The sequence below is a fragment of the Tigriopus californicus genome, chromosome 3 (genome assembly GCF_007210705.1).
Source record: "Tigriopus californicus strain San Diego chromosome 3, Tcal_SD_v2.1, whole genome shotgun sequence".
Taxonomy (NCBI): Eukaryota; Metazoa; Arthropoda; class Copepoda; order Harpacticoida; family Harpacticidae; genus Tigriopus; species Tigriopus californicus.
Window position 1 is genome coordinate 6,689,209 of NC_081442.1, and position 18,947 is coordinate 6,708,155.

Consider the following 18,947-nt stretch of genomic DNA (forward strand, 5'->3'; position numbering starts at 1 on the left):
GCAGGAATACTAGCTGATCATGCGTTATTTAATTCGCAAAAAGTGAGTGATGTAAGCCATACGCATGAGCATTACCCTTCACTGCGCTCGAGAATTCAACAGAAGGAAAGACCCGCTCACCAATCCATGTCTGAGGTTTTCCATTTACCGATCATCATCTTGAAAAATTACGGGATGGGCAATACTCAACCATTCGACCCTGTCATCAAAATATGAAAATGCTTTGAGTCCCAAAAAATCAGTCACAATTACTTCAAATTCTAATTGCAATTACAATCTAATCACAAGCATATTCATATGTAATTTACAAGTGAGCCATAAATTTATTTGTATTTAATATTTGATATTTTTAAATCAATGCCTTTTTGGGCAATAAAGCAACTTCTGCTCAACGAAAGGTAATGTATTTCAGTGAAAGCATTTTTACCACTTTTCTCTGTTGAATTGCTAACAAATCTTCAAAAACAGATTAAAAGCTTTTGCAAAGACGACCGATCTTGGAAATCCAGCTCCTTTTACTTTTATTCAGGCCATCACCTTTCCGCTGCGTAAGGGCAATCGACCACACAAGAAGCTTTCTTTATTTCTTTCTTTCTTTCTCTTCCCTCATAAAGCTTTCCTCTTGGCTTAACCATAACACAGATAAAATGTGAACATCAAAATCAAGCTAAGAAGTGAAGAGAGGGTTCAAAATCATGTTTTTATGTGATTTAATACAGCAATAGAGTCGTAACAATGGCCCGGAAATGTCAATTCAACATTCCGAAAAAGTTCGAGCCACATTTAGCTCAAATAAAGAAAGTCTTCAACCACTTGGGCCTTTATCTGGGACTGATCCTATATACTGCTGTAGGAGCATGGGTGAGAAGATCGAAGATTGTATTTTATTCATTTGAACGAGGCATTCGTGCCTAATATTTGCTCTCTTGATTTCAGATATTTATACTAATAGAGCACCCAGTTGAGCGGGAGAAAATGGATACCCTTCAAACATTGCTGAATTCAGAGAGGAAGAACTTCTTGAATTTAGTCTATAATCTGACCTCTCAGTTAGATGTTTCCTCCTCAGACAATATTGACCTGTACTCAGAAGAAACCATCAAGTCCATGTTATTAGCAACTAATTCTTTCCGTCCGCACTGGCAAAACCACGAATTCCATTCTTTAGAAAAAGTCGTCAAAAAGCTTGACTCGGCGTTACTTGATTATGAAAAGACTGTGGCCGTTGCTGCGGGCGAGGGGATCAACATGACAAGTAAATTGGGGACATACAAATGGACTTACGTCCAATCGGTGTTCTTCACGTCAACTATCATAACCACAGTTGGTAAGTTACAAACCCAGAGGAGAGTCGTGCTTCGCCTAGGCACACATGTACTCGCATAAGTACGTATGATGCATTTGGGTATATTGGAGCCTTGCATGGGTTTGGATGATCTCTAAGAATTGTTTTGAAAACATGTAATTTAATTATCAATGCTTGCATTTCAAGGTTATGGCCATATCGCTCCTTCTACGGTTGGTGGTCGGGTTTTTTGTATTCTATTCGCAATCATTGGGATCCCTTTCACATTGTCGGTGATAGCAGATGTTGGTCAGATAACCGCAACATTAATATCAGTGGTTTGGGCTAAGAGTAAACCGGTGGTATGCCCATTGATCGAGAGAATTCGGTAAGTACCAGTTACCTATGGGCATCCTTAAACAAAAACTTCATTACCAACACGATACTGAAGGGTGGAATGATATTTTCAAATACATAACATTTTGGAAACAATGCACCCTATTATGGACTAAAAAATATTTGGTTCGTTTCTGCTTCAGTTGTAACAAGCATGTTAATTCCCATTTGTATCTCATTTCTATGATGGTATGTGCTAAAGAAGGCTCATTCTGTGTCTATAATCTATTTTTGTACAATTAAGAACGCTTTTACAAAAATCCTGCACCCTTTTTAAGGCCCAAATGTCTTCCGTATCTTCTTAATGACCACTCAGGGTCCCTGAAGATCAAATTAACCTGTTGTCACAAAGGCAGATAAAGGAAGGGGGGATGAATCGATGTGGCACTTATATTTTATGTTTTTACAAGCTATACAATTTGGCGGAATCTTTAAAATCCAAAGCAAAAGGGCGGGAAAAAGAAAAAAAATCGGTGAAACTTTTAAGTTTCAAATTAACCTTATAGTAACTTTTCCCCATCTGCAAAAAAAACCTTTGTTGTCACAAAGGCAGATAAAGGAAGGGGGGATGAATCGATGTGGCACTTATATTTTATGTTTTTACAAGCTATACAATTTGGCGGAATCTTTAAAATCCAAAGCAAAAGGGCGGGAAAAAGAAAAAAGCTATACAATTTGGCGGAATCTTTAAAATCCAAAGCAAAAGGGCGGGAAAAAGAAAAAAAATCGGTGAAACTTTTAAGAATTCAAAGAAGGGAAGCGTTTAAGAATCAAGGAAAAACAGGAAAAATTATGAATGCAAAAAAACTTTGATATCTTCACAAATACATACATAGAGGAAATTGACCTCCAATGATTGGACGGCCAACTTTGGCGGTTACAATAACAAACGATGGACACGATAGTGGACACACTTGTATGGATCGTCGTTAATGTAAAACAAAGCAATTATCCAATGACATTTTTAATGCCTTCACACGGTAGTTATACTTTCTAGTTAAGTGTTTGCTCAAATGCCAAGACATCAAGATATGTTTTTCCTTGTCAAAGAGACAAAAGGAACAACTTTAGTGAAATACACATGTTTAATAGTAGCTCAGATATGTGCTAAATCACTTAAAGCACATTCAAATGCATCATTGTCAAAAACATATTCAATCAGTATTAAACGTACTCTTAGTTATGGTTTGACCTAGAAGGCTTGTGACTAGCCCTCTAGTTTGACCTAAAATTTCATGCACTTCTATCTAGTAGATGCTTAGTTATTATAAGTTGAAAGTTACGTTTTGCACCTTAAAAGATCGAAAAATGACCTAATTATGTTTCCAGTTATTCCCAAGGCATATTATTGTCTTTTTCAATCACAAGACAAAAAGTAACATTTTCCATTTTCTTTATGATTTCTTCAAAAGCTAAAAGTAGCAAAAATGTCACTTAAGACTTAAAAGGCAATTTTACATCTTTTGTAATTTCACTTTTTACTTTTATTTTACTCAAATGCCAAACGCTACACTATCCTATCATGTTACTCAAGTATTTGAACGATACATGTGACAGTTTAATTTTTGCAAAAAGTGACAAATTTGAAAATTAATTTCTACGTACTAGCGATGTTTTTATTCAACGTTAATAGAATTTTGTCAAAATTCAAAATTGAGCTTGATTGACGTTGCGATTGACAAGTATGACATCAAAATTATGAAATATTGACATTTTAAGTTATATTGTAAACTATATTCGGGTTTTTCTACCAGCTTTGAAAAAGTAAGATATTTCCATCTATATTTTAGGCATAGAAAAAGCTTATTACATTTCTTTTACATTGCTCATTTCCGGAGTAATTTGTAGTCAGATTTGATACAAACGCAATCTTTGAAAGCGTGCTATTTTATCGTTTGATTTGGATAACATTGTAGTTGGAAACACAACTAAGTTTACTCCCAACATTTACAGATTACGTATCAAATTACGTATTGATTATTGATGGTTCCAAAAGCAAAATAAGTCTTTAAAACCTTTGCCATATACCTCTAACATACCCAAAAAAGATATTTGACTTAACTCTTTTTTATCTTGCCTTAGACAGCAAGCAAGGAGCAAAGCCTCCCTCTGGTAGAAAACAGCTGGTGCAAAGCATTTAAAAACTGGAATAGCTAGATATAAGAGTCTGGTGATATAGCTTCATTTATTCAACATTATTGACCTTTTTGCAACAATATTTTGTTTAAATCATCATTTGGGATTTTAGTTAAAATTACCCAGCCTCTAAATGCCCTGATTGTAGTACGGCATTGACTTTTTAATATCCAAAATATATTAATGACATTCGTTTTGATTTTACAAAGCTGTATTGTATCAAGATAATGAATTGAGACCTCAAAAACACATTTCAATTTATATCTTGGAAATTAAAAACGTTAGTGAAATGATGTGTCTGTTTTCTACAAAGGCTAGTCGCTACTTCATATTGATGCATTTTAAGAAAGCTTAGATTTTATAAATTACTGGTTCTATTTGCTGGTTAACATCTAGATTAGGTAAAGAAATGACATTATTTAGGGTTTAAAAGTTTGTGCTTGTCAACCCCCTTTTGGAAAATTGTACTTACTTTTGGACATTTTCTGCCCACTTTTGCTCACTTTTGGACAGTTTTGGATACTTGGTGACAAGCTGATTCTCAAAATTGTTCACCCTGCTAATTACTGATTTCTCAAGATATGATCACAGTATTGGGCGTATCATCTATTTCAGGGAGCAAGTGAAAAAGTATATGAAACGCAAGCGAACCCCCCGCCCTCGTCTAACGGATAATGATGATGATGATGGAAATGCTCTGGAAGAAAGCGATGATCCATCCGAAGATGAGGAGGAGGATCCTATGGAATCCGTCGGCATAACAGCGAATATCATAATGGCATTCGTTGCCCTTGGATTTCTCTGTATGTTTCAAAGTTTTGGGAGTTATGTGTTCACACATTTCGAAAACTGGGCATTCTTTGACGGCTTTTACTTTTGTTTCATCACCATGACCACCATCGGTTTCGGAGACATCGTGCCCAGTGAGTCTCAAAGTTTTCAACTGTGAAAATAAAGTCTCAATTTCATTTTCAATTTCTAACATTGCAGATATTTCTAACGGTAAGTTTGACAAGCATCGCACGCAAGATTGGTAAAGAAAGCAAATTGTACAGTGGTCAGGTGATTTTTTTCAATCTTCCATCAATGGATCAAAATACAATCGCCACGGTAATTCAACATTTTGATGATCAGGAGTAACAGGTACTAAAGGATTGGGATGTAAAACTTGGACGTTCAGTCACTCAAATTGTGTGGCAGTGAGAAAAGAAGCAGTGTACTCAGTATTGTAAAAACATGACTTGATGATTAAAAATTGGGACCGTTGCCTTATATAGAGCAAGACATTGTTAACAGGAATAGAGTGATCTTGCAATCTTTGGTTTTCAGAGCAGAACTCGTAGTTCTTTGAGACCGAGTTGAAAAACGATGCCCTTAGAGTTGTTTCCAGGCAAAATGTCTCGCTAAGGACGGGCCAGTTTTGAACTCGGGATGTCCTCATTCACGACAAGGCAACAGTAATAGCAGTTAAAAAAATATAAAGTCTGAGCTTGTACCATATCCACAAAATACGGAAATTTGGTATGGCATTCATCTTAAATAAAGTCATTGAAAAAATGTCTTATTTAAGTCTGGGCCGTTTAACGTCCTAACTGTCTTTTGGCTACCAACTCCGTCTACCCCTTATTTAGGTTGTGGTTGAAATTGAAAGTTGACAAATCTAAGATTTACATATCATCTTTTTTTTCTTGACTTCCCTTGTAAAGTTATCATGTTGTTGGGTGTAAAAATTCTAAATCTTGAGTCCCAACGCTGAACATACAGATTGGGACGGTAGTAACGAAATCTCAATTAGCGAAAGTACACCCGTTTGTTTCCATTTCCGGTAAGAAACTGATTCCACTTCGTTTGAACATGGTTTGATTCCAACGACCCATAGACAGGAACTTATATCATATTCCCTCCTTTTCTCTACGTTATGTTTATTTACTGGCACATACTACAATATCCCTAGAGGCAAGTAACGGAGAAGCATGCTGGAAAAACAACAAACAGATAATGTCAATTGTGGATTCATGACAAATACAAATCTCAGTTCAAGTTTTTTTGCGGAAGTTGTCACCAATTTGTTGTTTTAAAAGCGGTCAATTTTGGGCAAATATGAAATAGATGATTGGCATCTTGTTCATGAAGTATCTCGTTGTACGCGGTTATAATCCTCATAAGCGTTTCCAGATAAACAATTTAATTTTTTTGTTCGTTTGATACATTTTTCTTTAAAACTCCAACCCGTGATGGCCGTACTTATATGAAGTATATAAATGCAGTTTTTTGTGGTGACAACAGTCATTGAATACTGATTGAGTACAGTCATTTCATTTTTTTTATGAAAAGGTAGGTGAAGTTGGATGGGTTCCTCAATTTGTTCAAAAAAAAGGAACCTCCAATGCATTGCTTTGATTGCGGAGGCACTAGAGCCTTTCATGCATATCATTTGCATCCAAATCTTGCATTATTTTATTTTTGAATATTGATTAATAGTCGTTTTTCTTTGTTGATTCAGATAATGCCGCCTACATGATGTTCAGTATGATATACATATTACTTGGATTGGCTATTACCTCTACGATCATTGAATTGGTTCGAAGACAGTATGCTGAATCATGGAGCAAAATGCAAGAGCTCCGAGCTCAAATTCAGGTACAGTTGTACAAACAATATATCACATAAATTATCTCTCATAATATAGGGCGCCTTCATGCTTTCCGCAGGCTCAATTAAAGTTGGCTGACCATCTTCGGAAAATGGCAGAGCAAGGCAAGGACCTCGAAGGCATGGACGTTGACCTCGAAGAACTAAGGCGAAATCTCGAAAAATTCAAGAAAGGTAGACTTGGAAAGTTCTTCGGTGATTTCAACATTGATGACTTGGATTGGATCAACAAACGGAAAGTCAAAGCCGTCACAATCTTTTTCTACGAAACGTCAGTATAATCAGCAATAATTTTAAAGCATGTGTATTGAATATAGCAATGATCTCAACAACAGAATTAAAGAGTTTGGAAGTCGTGAATACTTTGTTTTCTTACACTACAACTATTGCTGAATGAGCTACAGCTGCAGCAGCACTAACTAGTATTGGGCATTTTGCCGTAGTTTCACTACAATGTAGAAGCCAATAAGACCCAAAGGAACGAGAACAGCCAGGACAATCGCAGTGGTGATTCCTGCCCTTTGAGAGTTGTACTGGGATTGAGCTGAAACGACAAAGCCCCAATGTTCACTTGTTCGATGAAAGGCTGAAAAAAAAGACTTACGAATGCACTGAGCCTCGCCATTTTCGGCCCAATTCCAGTCGCCACTGTCGTAACACCATCGCCTTCTCTCACCAACCAAAACGTAATCAGGATCACAATCAAATTTCACCATAGTGCCCGGTGTGAAGGCGAATGTGCTCTTTCTCCCATTTGCCGGAGTCGCTAACGCGCCACATGAAATCACTGCAATTCAAGTGAGAAAAAACGCACTTAGTCCTTCCTCTACCTATATATCGTGCAGTGTTCTAGGTATGATAAACTAACCTCTAGCTTCTGGTTTCAAGACCCCTTCCCTTATGTTGATGAATTGATCTTGGTAGTATTTGGTGAAGATGGCAAATTCCCGGCTCAACGTCACAGAATAGTCATACTGACATTCCAAGGACTCGCCACAAGTGGCTTCAACCAAATTCTTGTCCACCCACGTCCTGGAGAATTACAATAATCATGGGTCTTTGGAGTCAGAGGCTATGTATACCACGAATCTACGTATGCTTATAGTATCTATATACAATAAAGGGTCTTACACATTTTCGGGGATCTCGGGCTCTTCCTCAAAATTAGGTTCAAACTTTGATTCATAATATGAATTGGAAGACATGCCATTGCTGTGCGTGAATAGGGATTTGCCGATTCCCTCCGTTTCCTTGTCATGAACCACCCCTATAAGAAATCGAATGTAATCAATCGCTATTGTCGTCGTTCTCCCATCGCAACGTCGATTTGCTAACTTACACAAGTTGCCAAAAGAGCTATGGATAGTGTCCAGGCTCAGTGACTCCGACACAGTTTTAGTGGATCCATCGGGGAGAGTGAAATCATCATCTTGGTCGAATGTCCAATTGCCCATGAGCCCTCGGGTTTGATTCTACGAGAGGAAAGAAATTAATAGATTCAAAGCCACACTGTGTGTAGGTACTTTTCATTCCATAGTTCTGTAGATAGAGTGACTCACTATAAATTCCCAAGGCATATAGACTCGAACAGCCATATAGTGTTTGTTTTCTAGGACCTCAACACCGGCTCCGGATTGAAACATAATGACGACGTGACTTTGATTCAAAATCTGACTTGGTGTATAGACTGTGACTCCCGGGAAATGTTGAATCTTTTGCGGATATCGATCAAAGTAGATGGGTTGGGAATCCACCAAAACGTCAAGTTTGTACCGCCACTGGGCATACTCAGGGCGGAGACGAACCTCGACTGTGGCCGAGACATTGTCCTTAGCAGCCACGGCGGTCAACATGGTGGCCATGACCTCGCCATACGGAGAGTCCTTGACTTGTTCAAATCGACCTTGCACGTCCAGCTTCACTCGGGGGGAATTGGCCCGAACGAGCACATACTCTCCCTTACCATTGAAAGTGAACTTGAATCCATCAAAGGTATAAACATGGGGATCGCCAAAGACCGTCCCTCCGCCCGGAGGCTGATAGCCCACACAGTCTTGTGAGCTTCGTCTTTCGAATCGATAGTTTTGACATCCGCTGGACTGCTCATCTTGCCAGAGACAACACGGATAAAAGGGCATGATATCAGCCAGCCAATGAGACAAAGTCGGGATCTTGTTGGCCTCGTTCCACGGAAGCAAGCCAAGATTGTGGTGACGCAACGGCTTTCCACCCCATTTGTTATCTGACGATAACATTAGATAACCGGCTAGATCATAACAACATTGTTGTCCGGATCCATCATAGCTTGGGTACAAATGAATTGAGATAAACTTAAACGTTTTCAAATGCTTCTTTTTCTAATGCTCGACTTACTTGGGGATTCCAGAAACGACGCAGTGTTGAGCTCCTTGATGATAAAAACATTGGGTATTTCCGTCTTGATCGCATTCAAAGTCTGGTGCATATCGCCCCCGGTCAACGTTGGCTTGTCGCAAAAGGCATGGGCACTACACACAAGACGGCGGCAATGAATGTCAACCAATTTCCTTTCAATACGGATTGGTAACTTACCATGGGAAGTTCATTGGCGAAATTCTTTAGCAGGCGATCTTTGGCGATCCATCTATCGCACATTTTTTGAACCCAATCGTTTCCCTCATATCTTCGCCATTGGTCGGAAAAATACCAACCCAAAGGCATAGGCCTGCTCCAAATTGCTCTGAAATTGGGATATGATGGTCACATGTGCTTACGAAATTACATGAATGACAAGTAAAATAAATATATTGTTTCAGCTCTTACGGCGAATTTTTCATTCCCACTTCCTGAATGGGATTGGTCAGGTTGATCTTAATAAAGCCCATCTTGCATTCTCTGAGCTCTTCGCCATTGTCACGGTCTTGAAAAGACTTCGGAGATATCATTATTTTGCCATCGTTGGTTTCACTGGTTTCGAGAACGTCGATGTACATCAATTCCGGCTCAATGTTATTTTCCTGAAGTAAGTTGGAATAACATTTGATTTTGGACAATATGGTCACATATGGTCACATCAGTTGACTCCGATTACCTTGTAACCCCAAAGTGAAATAGTGACTTTTGCCTCGGTGTTCATGGTTAGATTGTAAGGGTCCCACATCAAGGTCATATCTTTCGGGTCTGTGAGATGAAACTGTTCATCGTCGAACCAAACCAAAGCCGGAGACACGTTTGGGGGCTCTGAAATTAGAGATGATCATCACACGATTGCATCATTAAAACGCGATGAACACTTTACCGACATAGATTCGTCCTTTCCAATAGAAGGGACCTCCATTCAAGCTGATTTCAAAATCCACCCATCCCTCGGCTTCCGTCCATGGCATGATGCAGGAGGCCCTGTTTTGGTTTAGGACCACACCTTCACTATCTTTGGTGTTAAATCTGCACGTCAGTCGCATATTTAGCTGAAAACATGGACCAGTCATGTTGACCATGGCCCCGCCCAACATGTGGCCATTTTCTGGCGCGAACGTCAAAGGCAGGTTTGTTCCAACTAAAAAGAAACCCAATGTCTTGAGGAAGACTCAGTTATATGGTTTTTGTATTAGTTTGTTGACGTCACACACTTAGATCCCGAATACACACTCCCGGCAGAATTTTCTCGTCAATGCGAAAGATGTGCCGACCCGGAAACCCGTTGGCCCCTCCAGTTCCGGGGAGATCTCTGATGTAAGTGGTTTGAGAATACGGCAGGTATTCGTACGATTTGGTTCCATTTCCAGCGTTAAAACCCACAAAAGCTGGAACTCCACCTTGACCTTGGGTTGTGTCCCCGCCGGCCTTGCAATTTTGAAAAAATAGGACTTTTAGATGTGTCACGCAGTTGAGCAATATTCTCATGCATAAAATACCTCTGTGTGAGTTGTCCATCCCATCCATTCGTATATAAATATGGCATAAGTTCGAACCTCGTCAGTAACGATAACGGATTGAAAGGTATTTGTCTACGACAAGGATGAATCAATAAACGCAACTTGATGAGGAAGTGACATGGTACTTGAAAAGAAATGTTCCTTACGATCCGTCTGGCTGTCGGAATGCCTCCGCCAAATGAAACATTCTTCCAAGTGGAAATGATGACGTGTTTTGGTTCAAAAGTTTCCGCACCAACCATTCCCTGACGAATATCCCACTTGGCTCGTTCCCGAATTTCAACTCCAAACTGATCTTTTCTGGTATACAGATCGCGCTCAAGTCTGTCAATGATAGAGAAGACACTTGTGATACTAAACGCGTTAAAACTTAAAAACTGCATGTTCAAAAGTTCCAACTGAAGCAATTGCTTTTTTTTATATATATTTCTTTCTGCCCGAAAAATAATCACCTAAAGTAGACTCCTGGGCGCTTTTTAGCATACTCCTCCATTTCATTTCCATTGAGCTGTCCCACCTTACATCTTGAGTAAAAAATGCCAATAAAGGAAGGGTCATCGACTCTCGGCCAATCGCGGATGGGAAATTGAAGCGGGTATTCGGGGAATTGGATGGGAGATTCAGAAAACGACAGATAGCCGTGCAAAGACAGCCAAGTGTAGTTGAAACCGAACCCCATGAAGGGTAGTAGAAAATTCAATTGCTTATTTATAAGCGGTTGTGTGTCACGGATATTCAATTGGAAATCGCCATTTCCATCATTTCCACCCTTATCGAAGAACGGATACATCTTCTGGGACCTGATCTCATCTAATCGATCGGCGGAAACCACGAAGGCTGGCTCGTCATCGTCTTGAAGCCGAAAGTCATCTGGAGCATTTCGGGATTGATACGGATCTGGAGTGGAAGAAGAGTACGACTTTGAAGAAAAAACAATGATATCACCAACAATATAGAAATCTAACCGAGAGTAATCACAATACGATATTGGGCTATTAGAAAAGAGATCAAATACACTTTGAATAAGGACTTGTTGGACATCGAGACGGCCAGCTAACATTTATTGTACATAGAATTGCGATCAACCGTACCTTAAACTTGCTGACCGATGGCCAAATGAAACACTAGCAAAAACACAAATGAATTGAAAAAGCACATAATGAGTGGCGATATAACTCAGAATGACTTCTTCGCACTATAGGGATCAAATGAATTTGTTAACCTATGATAATGATACGGGGATGATAAGAAGAACTGTGTTTGCAAAAGATAAACTCCCCAAACAAATACCTGATGACTAACTCTCAGATAAGACGATAGTTAGATATCCCTAGCTTATCATTCTAAAGAAGTGTAATCAACTAGATCATATACGTAAAACACTGAATGGAAATATGGTGCCACTGCGGTTTTACTTTGAATGAATTTCCGCCATTTGTGAAATATTTTCTTATGATTTAACTTGTCAACTATTCAATATGTATTTGAGTATACTGTACAAGTATATTCACTCCCCACCCAATTATCGTTACCGCTATGGATTCAAATTTTCCGTTTTCATCTGGCATAACGGGGAAGGGGGGGGGGGTGTTGTTTAGGCATTTTGCCAAAAAAAGTAGTATTTGATAGACTCTGTTCCTCTCTTTTTTCTTGTGCCACTTATCTCCTCGATTGAGAAAAGAAATTAATGTGATGTCAACTAATGATCTCCGTGATCAATTAGATGGCCTTACAACGAACCCAAATCGGATTGAACTGGACTCCAGACCAATGCGATGCAACTCACAGGTATGTTTTTCTTCAACTGCACTTCATATTGGTAAATGGAACTCATGTTGATCCATTTATTGGCCAGGGTTTGAAAGGACACCAGGCGTTCAAGAAGAAAATTAAGAAAGATGCCAGGAGAGGAGGAAGGTATCGAACCCAACCAGTGACATTTACGGAAATTCAGGTATTATCTTTACAGCCTTCCAAAAAAGTTGATGCAATTCGTTACGGAGTGTATTTGTTGCCGTAACATGTCTTTGTCTTTTTCCTAGTTTTTCTTTGTAACATTCTAATCATTGGGAATCATAGTGACATTTTTAATTTTTAAAAAAAGTCTTTATTGCGAGATTCTCATTCTCATTGGATCACAATAGTTTTACAATGTGTTCAGTTATATATATATATATCCTGTCCCATGTAGGGTTCAGGGTTCAGGGTCCGCCATTCGAGGCGATGATCCACTGTAGGGGGGAGGGGAGACCTTGGATCGAACCTATGAACCCGAGCATAGCTCGGTCGCGCGTTAATCAACTGCGCTACAACCATCTCCTTTTTTTTATTTTTTTTTAATTTTTAATATTTTTAATATAATTTTTAATATATTGATCTAATTTAGTAACATTTCGTATGCAAAGCTAAAATGTAAAAAGCTGATTTGAAAACAACTAATATATTTTGGACCCATGACTCATTTCTTTTCCCATCATGTTTTCTTTCTAACTTTGTTTAAGACAATTTTTCGTGAGGGAACATGCTGTAAGTGTTGTTAATAACTGAAAAACTTTGTTTTGCTTTATATAAGTTTGAAATAAGTCAGAGGCGTTCGAAAAATAACTCCAACTCAAAAATATAAAAACAAACTCGCGAAGACCAGTCTCCCATTGGACACAAAAACAGAAGAAACTGACGCCCTTCTAGTGCTAGGCTTAAATGGGCCAGTCAACTCATTTTTGGGACTTTGGAGATAACATTGTGGATAATGAATTGAAGCCGCGCAATAGGAGAGATAAAGGATACTACGCCAATTCTCTATCTGATTATTCTTTACTCTTTTAAAGTGGTTATTGATTCCAATTTGATGAAAAACAATTGGTTAATTTGGTTGTGTTTGAAGTCCGTAAAGTAGAACGTAAAAAAGAATGTTTCTCATTTGTACTTTTCATGATAAAAAAATGAATGGAAATTATATGGATATTGAAGGGTTTGTCATACTTGGCCCTTTAAACCCCATACTTATAAGCGCAGTGACACGTGGTGACACTTGATTGTATTAACTTTTAAAGTCAATCTTTATTTCTTAACTATTGCATTATCTTTGCCCATTCCAAATTGATGTTTCAGGAAGTGGATGAGAATCCCAGCCTAGCCACTCATGCCAGCATACAAGATCAACTCAAGGAGACAACTTCGGGGAGCATGAACGAATCGTTTGGAGTTGAGACGCATCCCCAAAGCCTTAAATTACAGTTCGAAAATTTTTCCCGGTCAATAACCATAAAGGCTCCCCTAAAATCGGCCAGCCTCGCCCCTAACCCGATCGATCATAACGAAGACGCAGATGAGGGCATGGACCAACTTGGTCAACTCTCGATGCCGACAGTTTTTCGTGGGTCAAATCGAGCGAATGATGTCGATATTGATTTTCCCGAAGGATTTTCCTTCAAATGTCGACCCTCAATATAACATTAATTCAGAGGAGATTGTGGAGAGGGAATGATTCGTATCAAATTCTAAATTATAGCTATGTGTGCATGATGTCAAGAAAATACAGCGAACGAAAATTCAAATCAAACACCTATACCAAATTACAGTATATTATATCTAATACTTGTGCACTATCTTCTATTGCGGTTTCAGAAAGTAAAATGTTGGAAGAACTGTTATTTTGTTGTCAGAACAAGCCTACACAATCCTTGCTTTGAATTTTAATTTATCAACATGAGAGAGTCATATATGCACGATATCATCTCATGTACAATTCTATCATTGCTCAAATATGTAGACCTCTTATTTAACTTCATTAAATTAAAGTAAGCGCTTTTGTCATGAAGAGCTCTTGTGAAATCGTTTAAATAAGAATACAGAATTCTTATTGACCAGATTGTGTGAATTTCTTGGCCCTTAAAGCGCTTATTCACTTCTTAATCAATGAACGATGGCAAAGTCTCGGATGAAGTTGTCAACTAATGAAGTGTGCTTCTGGTTGCTACTTTCTCTGAAAGAAGTTCCAAATTATTTAGGTGCAACGTTGCCATCATTTGTGTCAAAGTTATTCATTTTTGACGCAAGGTTGCCTTTTTGTTGATGTTTTTGGGCGATTAAACCTTTAGTATGTAACGAAAAGAAAAATATTTCGCTGATGAATCAACTTTTACCCACCCTGTACATTATAATCATTTTCTAGTTGAAACTCTTTCGATTTCGATATTTAGAGACACTGTTTGCCTTGAAATCAAATTAGTGCCACCATACATTAAAACAGTTATTTTCCAACTTGCTCAACTATTTGTGTTAAAATTCTGTTCATAAGGACATTTATATTGAGCGTTTTGAGATGGCTTCAAATTGATCCTGTAGAGTGCCATGATCTATATAAAGGGTGAATACAAAGTAAAACTCATTGTTTGTTATTGACAATTTTCTTTTTTTTTCGAGAAACTGTGATGCAAGCCTCACTGGATAGAGCAAGAACTAGAGGCACTGAGTAACAATCTGGGTGGTAGTGTATCCAAATACTTGAATATGAAAAGTGTCATAAAGTTTGAACGAGCATTAATTGCAGTTATTGCACTTTCATTTCGATGCCAGTTTATTATGACGCAAATTATGCTCCACCTGCACCTGGTACTTTTTTATCCAAATTTTCGGTTTATCTCTGGTCTAATCAAATAAAAATGGAGCATAATCTCAAGGCAATCCAATGCTGAATTGAATGATTTTAATTTTTTATCCTCGATGGTCTAGCCATTAATTTACCCTTTCAAACTAACACTCATATCAGACAGATTAATAAGACTAACTAGGCTCGAATTAGTACGTCAATGAAAATATTTTACCCTGTCAAACTAAGTCACATGGCGTGGTCAGTCCTTGAATTAGTTTGAAGTTGGATAACATATCCTGAAAACAACTAATTGACATGTTTTTCCACAAGATAATGGACACTATGCACTAAATAAATGCAATCTTATATATAAATTCATTAGATTCAAGCAAAATCAAAATAAACATGTGGCTTGAAATTTGGATTGTCTTAACTAAACCACAGTAGTTGTTTACAAACGAAAGATAAAGTCTCATACAAATATAAATATAAATCATTCGATTATAGTCTTGCCTTGTGGATTTGGAGATCGGTATTGGGCCTCCAAAGCTATCTTTTTTTAAATCCAATTTTATGCGAACAGTAAAAATCCCAACACTGTCAACTGTTAACAACTGTATTTGGAAAACTATACCATTTCTTAATTGCATAATTGCAGCTCCACATGAACAACTCGTTGATAAGCGTTGAAAGGGGTGAACCCATCCACCCCTATCATAAACGAGAGATCCAACGTCTTCAGCATCGTCTAGAAACTCCCCCTTTCAAAGCTTTGAGCTGAAGTGGAATATGGCTCTGACCAACAAATTTCTGATCTTTTTATGTACGTGGTTTTTCATGCGCCGTCTCACTGCCGTGTTCTGAATCATTTCATTATCATTTTAGCTTTCCATCTAGTACTACATTATTGTGGAGCATTGAACACTCATGGAGCGTCGGAGGAGCGAATTTCATCTTCAACCTATCTCGTGCAGGCCAACTCAGACTCTCTGCCTGTTGTAAGTAAAGCTCCATGTAATCATATCGAAATCAATTCAATCGCACCAAATCATACTACTACACTAATGATTCCATTATAGGTGATATCTTGTACCGCTAAAAGAGCCTCGTCTACATGTTTAAATTTTCTTCAGCACGGTCTCTTGCAATCAATCACCCCTGTTGTAAATGTTCGTTATTTTTAGCCGGAAATGGTCAAAAAATACGGTTACAAATGTGAGGAGCATGAGTATCAGACATCGGATGGCTATGTGAATGTCCTACACCGACTTCTTCCGCAACAACCAGAAAGCCTTGCACGAAAAGCTGTTTTCTTACAACATGGATTACTTGGGACGTCAGCCGATTTTGTTATGGGCTCCCCGGAAAAAAGCTTGGGTTAGTGATTTGAAAACGATGACACTTTGGCATCAAATTCAGTCATTTTGTTACTGAGCTTAAGTCAACACTATCATTTCGAGCAATGTTCAACATTTTAGGATATATTTTGGTGGACAATGGCTTTGATGTTTGGCTGGGAAATGCCCGGGGTAACATCTACTCTCGCAAACATATCAACTTGTCCATCAACAGTGACGCATACTGGGACTTCTCATTTGATGAGATGGGCATGTTTGATCTTCCGGCTGCCATTCATTACATTCTGGACAGGAACACCAATTCAACCCAACTCGACTACATAGGCCACTCCATGGGCACCACGATGTTTTGGGTCGCCATGGATCAAAACGAATCCTGGATGAAAGCGCGAATTCGCATGATGTTTGCATTGGCGCCAGTAGCTCAAGTGCAACATATCCGGAGCCCAATTAGACTTCTGGCTCCCTTTTCCAATCAAGTAGAGGTAAGCCCACAAACGACGATAAATTAGATTTTCAAGATATCCGAACCCAACCTGGTCGTCAAACTTAATTTCTTGTGATTGCAGTTCTTGTTCAGAATCCTCGGAATCCGACAGTTTGAGCCAACAACTACGGCAATGCAGCTCTTTGAAAAATACGTTTGTGATGAGACCATGTTCCAATTGAAATTGTGCGAAGACGCCCTTTTCTTGCTCTGCGGCTTTGATCAAAAGCAAATGAATTTGGTAACTTCATTACTAACCTACTGGACCATAATGGATGTTTTATTATAAGTTATTATACACTTCTATCCTGCATTCTGCGCAGACTCTCCTCCCCATCATATTGGGGCATGAACCTGGCGGTACTTCGACTAAAACTATAATCCATTTTGCACAAATGGTTAGCTCCAAAGCATTTCGGAAATTTGATCTCGGATATTTCGGAAACTTAAAACACTACGGACAATCAAGTCCTCCAAAATACCAATTGAGATCTGTTGCTTTGCCAGTAACATTGTTGTGGAGTGACAATGATTGGCTGGCAGATCCACAAGTAAGTGAGAACTAACTTAATCTTGGCCTGACATATACATCCGTATGTACGTTTCAAAATTTTAAACAGAGCTCACATTGCGCTCAAATTGCTAACATGTACACCCAATATGGCAGCGCCGACTGCGTCGTAAAAGCTAGAGTATGGTTTTATAAAAGGTTTCATTATGAAAGTTCACGCATATCGTTTTGAGACAACGCCTTCAAGTAAGATCAATGATATTAGAAAATGAGCCACATTTGCTTGTGTTGATAAGAGGTTCGTTCTTAACCAGATTGAGAAAGCGCAATCCGAGGGGCATAATATGTATAACTATATTTTTGCTTTTCGAAAAGGATCTTTGTAGAAATCTCTGGTTTATGAAGTAACAACTGTTCTTTATCTTCGTCTAGGATGTTGACCAATTGGTGAAGACGCTGCCAAACATTCAAGAATCGTATCATGTCCCTATGCCAGAATTTAACCACATTGACTTTTTGTGGGGTCTGAATGCAACTGAGTATGTTTACAAAAAAATATTGCTAACGTTGGACAAACGTACTTGAGCTAAAACGAAACCATTAACTGGATGATTAAGATAAGCATTGATTTACATGGTCTTTTTTTCATTTGCTCCCCGGGCCATCCATCTTGCATCGAAAAGTTGATATGGATGATTTGTTCATTTGCATCCGAAGGTATTTTTATCAAAAGCATCCATGAGCTTTGTCTCAACCCAGGGTTTAGGGTCAATTCTAGTGACCGTAGAGGCTTGATATGTGTTTTGGGAGTACCTTAGAGCCCTCGAGAATCCAGGCTAGTTGCTCAAATATTCGGAGGGAGTGTATAGGTGTTGATCCATTAGCATGATTTAAGTCAGACGTGGACAAATTTTTAGATAGCATTCCAGATCTACCTTACATTCAAGGACTAGATAGCTCGAATTCGTCAATTCGTTGTTAGACCAAATATCATATAAGAATCAAAAGGTAAAAATTAGACGAATCATAACCTTTCATTTTAATAGTGCTGGGGATTAGTACACTCCCTGTAGCGGTTAGAAAAAAAACAAACCAAAAAAAAGAGAAAGATGAAACACCCTGTAGGACCTTTTGAGGTCCATGGGGAAGCCAAATATAATGTAGAGGCTATGGCTAACATGGTGGGATATAACTTCTCTCGTGTGTTTTCAACTCCACAGAATTTAGGAGCAACAGCTCATTACTCTAAAGCTGAGTCTATTGAGATTGACGAAGCCAGGCAAAAGACTATTAGATGATCTTGTAGTCACAGATCAAGATGCTTTGGAAGCTATCAGGGACTTAAGACACTCAAGCTCTCCTGGCCCTGATGGTGTGACTTCTCAGTTGACCCGATTTTCAGAGGAGATCAGTCGCTTCCCGGTAACTATAGATCGTTTTTTCTCACTTCGGCTATTGCAAAGGTGTTTTAAGAAGATCGTGAAATGCAAACTTGTAGAATTTCTTGATATCCATGAAGTCATTCCTTTCAACCAGGAAGGGTTCCGAGCATATTTTAGTATGGTTACTAACTGATTGAGCATATGGACCATGTCATTGTGAATCTATCTTGAC

At 38.6% G+C, this 18,947-nt stretch overlaps 4 protein-coding genes across 5 annotated transcripts; 3 read left to right on the forward strand and 1 right to left on the reverse strand.

Moving 5' to 3' along the window:
• The first annotated feature begins 363 nt into the window (after positions 1 to 363).
• On the forward strand, positions 364 to 6,829 carry LOC131877836 (TWiK family of potassium channels protein 7-like). The gene is made up of 7 exons (XM_059223646.1): positions 364 to 861; positions 937 to 1,327; positions 1,493 to 1,673; positions 4,433 to 4,740; positions 4,808 to 4,819; positions 6,321 to 6,457; positions 6,529 to 6,829. Exons 1-7 carry the CDS (start codon positions 736 to 738, stop codon positions 6,748 to 6,750), a joined length of 1,377 nt encoding a protein of 458 aa, XP_059079629.1. The 5' UTR covers positions 364 to 735; the 3' UTR covers positions 6,751 to 6,829.
• LOC131877835 (protein mesh-like) lies at positions 6,758 to 11,634 on the reverse strand. Its single transcript, XM_059223645.1, has 16 exons — positions 11,475 to 11,634; positions 10,836 to 11,280; positions 10,530 to 10,707; positions 10,363 to 10,455; positions 10,078 to 10,291; positions 9,747 to 10,004; positions 9,540 to 9,688; positions 9,272 to 9,465; positions 9,041 to 9,188; positions 8,843 to 8,976; positions 8,029 to 8,773; positions 7,809 to 7,941; positions 7,601 to 7,736; positions 7,338 to 7,501; positions 7,074 to 7,256; positions 6,758 to 7,013 (listed from the first exon to the last, which is right to left on the reverse strand). The coding sequence occupies exons 2-16, from the start codon at positions 11,171 to 11,173 to the stop codon at positions 6,889 to 6,891; spliced, it is 3,192 nt and encodes a 1,063-aa protein (XP_059079628.1). The 5' UTR covers positions 11,174 to 11,280; positions 11,475 to 11,634; the 3' UTR covers positions 6,758 to 6,888.
• A 317-nt stretch (positions 11,635 to 11,951) lies between these two features.
• On the forward strand, positions 11,952 to 14,042 carry LOC131877843 (uncharacterized). The gene is made up of 3 exons (XM_059223656.1): positions 11,952 to 12,171; positions 12,239 to 12,337; positions 13,495 to 14,042. Exons 1-3 carry the CDS (start codon positions 12,076 to 12,078, stop codon positions 13,834 to 13,836), a joined length of 537 nt encoding a protein of 178 aa, XP_059079639.1. The 5' UTR covers positions 11,952 to 12,075; the 3' UTR covers positions 13,837 to 14,042.
• Positions 14,043 to 15,642: 1,600 nt separating this feature from the next.
• Positions 15,643 to 17,965, forward strand: LOC131877600 (gastric triacylglycerol lipase-like). 2 transcript variants are annotated; one of them, XM_059223313.1, is made up of 7 exons: positions 15,643 to 15,800; positions 15,863 to 15,975; positions 16,162 to 16,354; positions 16,456 to 16,820; positions 16,905 to 17,063; positions 17,146 to 17,373; positions 17,766 to 17,965. In XM_059223313.1, the coding sequence occupies exons 1-7, from the start codon at positions 15,767 to 15,769 to the stop codon at positions 17,916 to 17,918; spliced, it is 1,245 nt and encodes a 414-aa protein (XP_059079296.1). In that variant the 5' UTR covers positions 15,643 to 15,766; the 3' UTR covers positions 17,919 to 17,965. The 2 variants fall into 2 exon arrangements, with proteins under 2 accessions (XP_059079296.1, XP_059079297.1); XM_059223314.1 differs by having other exon boundaries at positions 15,665 to 15,800; positions 15,875 to 15,975.
• The last annotated feature ends 982 nt before the right edge of the window (positions 17,966 to 18,947 follow it).

Excerpts from the sequence above, each read along its gene's own strand:
- LOC131877836 (XM_059223646.1), top strand. The coding sequence starts at position 736 with ATGGCCCGGAAATGTCAATTCAACATTCCGAAAAAGTTCGAGCCACAT. Across the intron at positions 1,674-4,432 it reads CCATTGATCGAGAGAATTCG|GGAGCAAGTGAAAAAGTATA; the intron begins GTAAGTACCAGT and ends CATCTATTTCAG. Across the intron at positions 6,458-6,528 it reads AGCTCCGAGCTCAAATTCAG|GCTCAATTAAAGTTGGCTGA; the intron begins GTACAGTTGTAC and ends TGCTTTCCGCAG.
- LOC131877843 (XM_059223656.1), top strand. The coding sequence starts at position 12,076 with ATGTCAACTAATGATCTCCGTGATCAATTAGATGGCCTTACAACGAAC. Across the intron at positions 12,172-12,238 it reads CAATGCGATGCAACTCACAG|GGTTTGAAAGGACACCAGGC; the intron begins GTATGTTTTTCT and ends TTTATTGGCCAG. Across the intron at positions 12,338-13,494 it reads TGACATTTACGGAAATTCAG|GAAGTGGATGAGAATCCCAG; the intron begins GTATTATCTTTA and ends TTGATGTTTCAG.
- LOC131877600 (XM_059223313.1), top strand. The coding sequence starts at position 15,767 with ATGGCTCTGACCAACAAATTTCTGATCTTTTTAT. Across the intron at positions 15,976-16,161 it reads ACTCAGACTCTCTGCCTGTT|CCGGAAATGGTCAAAAAATA; the intron begins GTAAGTAAAGCT and ends CGTTATTTTTAG. Across the intron at positions 16,821-16,904 it reads CCTTTTCCAATCAAGTAGAG|TTCTTGTTCAGAATCCTCGG; the intron begins GTAAGCCCACAA and ends TTGTGATTGCAG.
- LOC131877835 (XM_059223645.1), bottom strand. The coding sequence starts at position 11,173 with ATGTATCCGTTCTTCGATAAGGGTGGAAATGATGGAAATGGCGATTTC. Across the intron at positions 7,737-7,808 it reads TAGCTCTTTTGGCAACTTGT|GGGTGGTTCATGACAAGGAA; the intron begins GTAAGTTAGCAA and ends GATTTCTTATAG. Across the intron at positions 7,257-7,337 it reads CTTGAAACCAGAAGCTAGAG|TGATTTCATGTGGCGCGTTA; the intron begins GTTAGTTTATCA and ends CTTGAATTGCAG.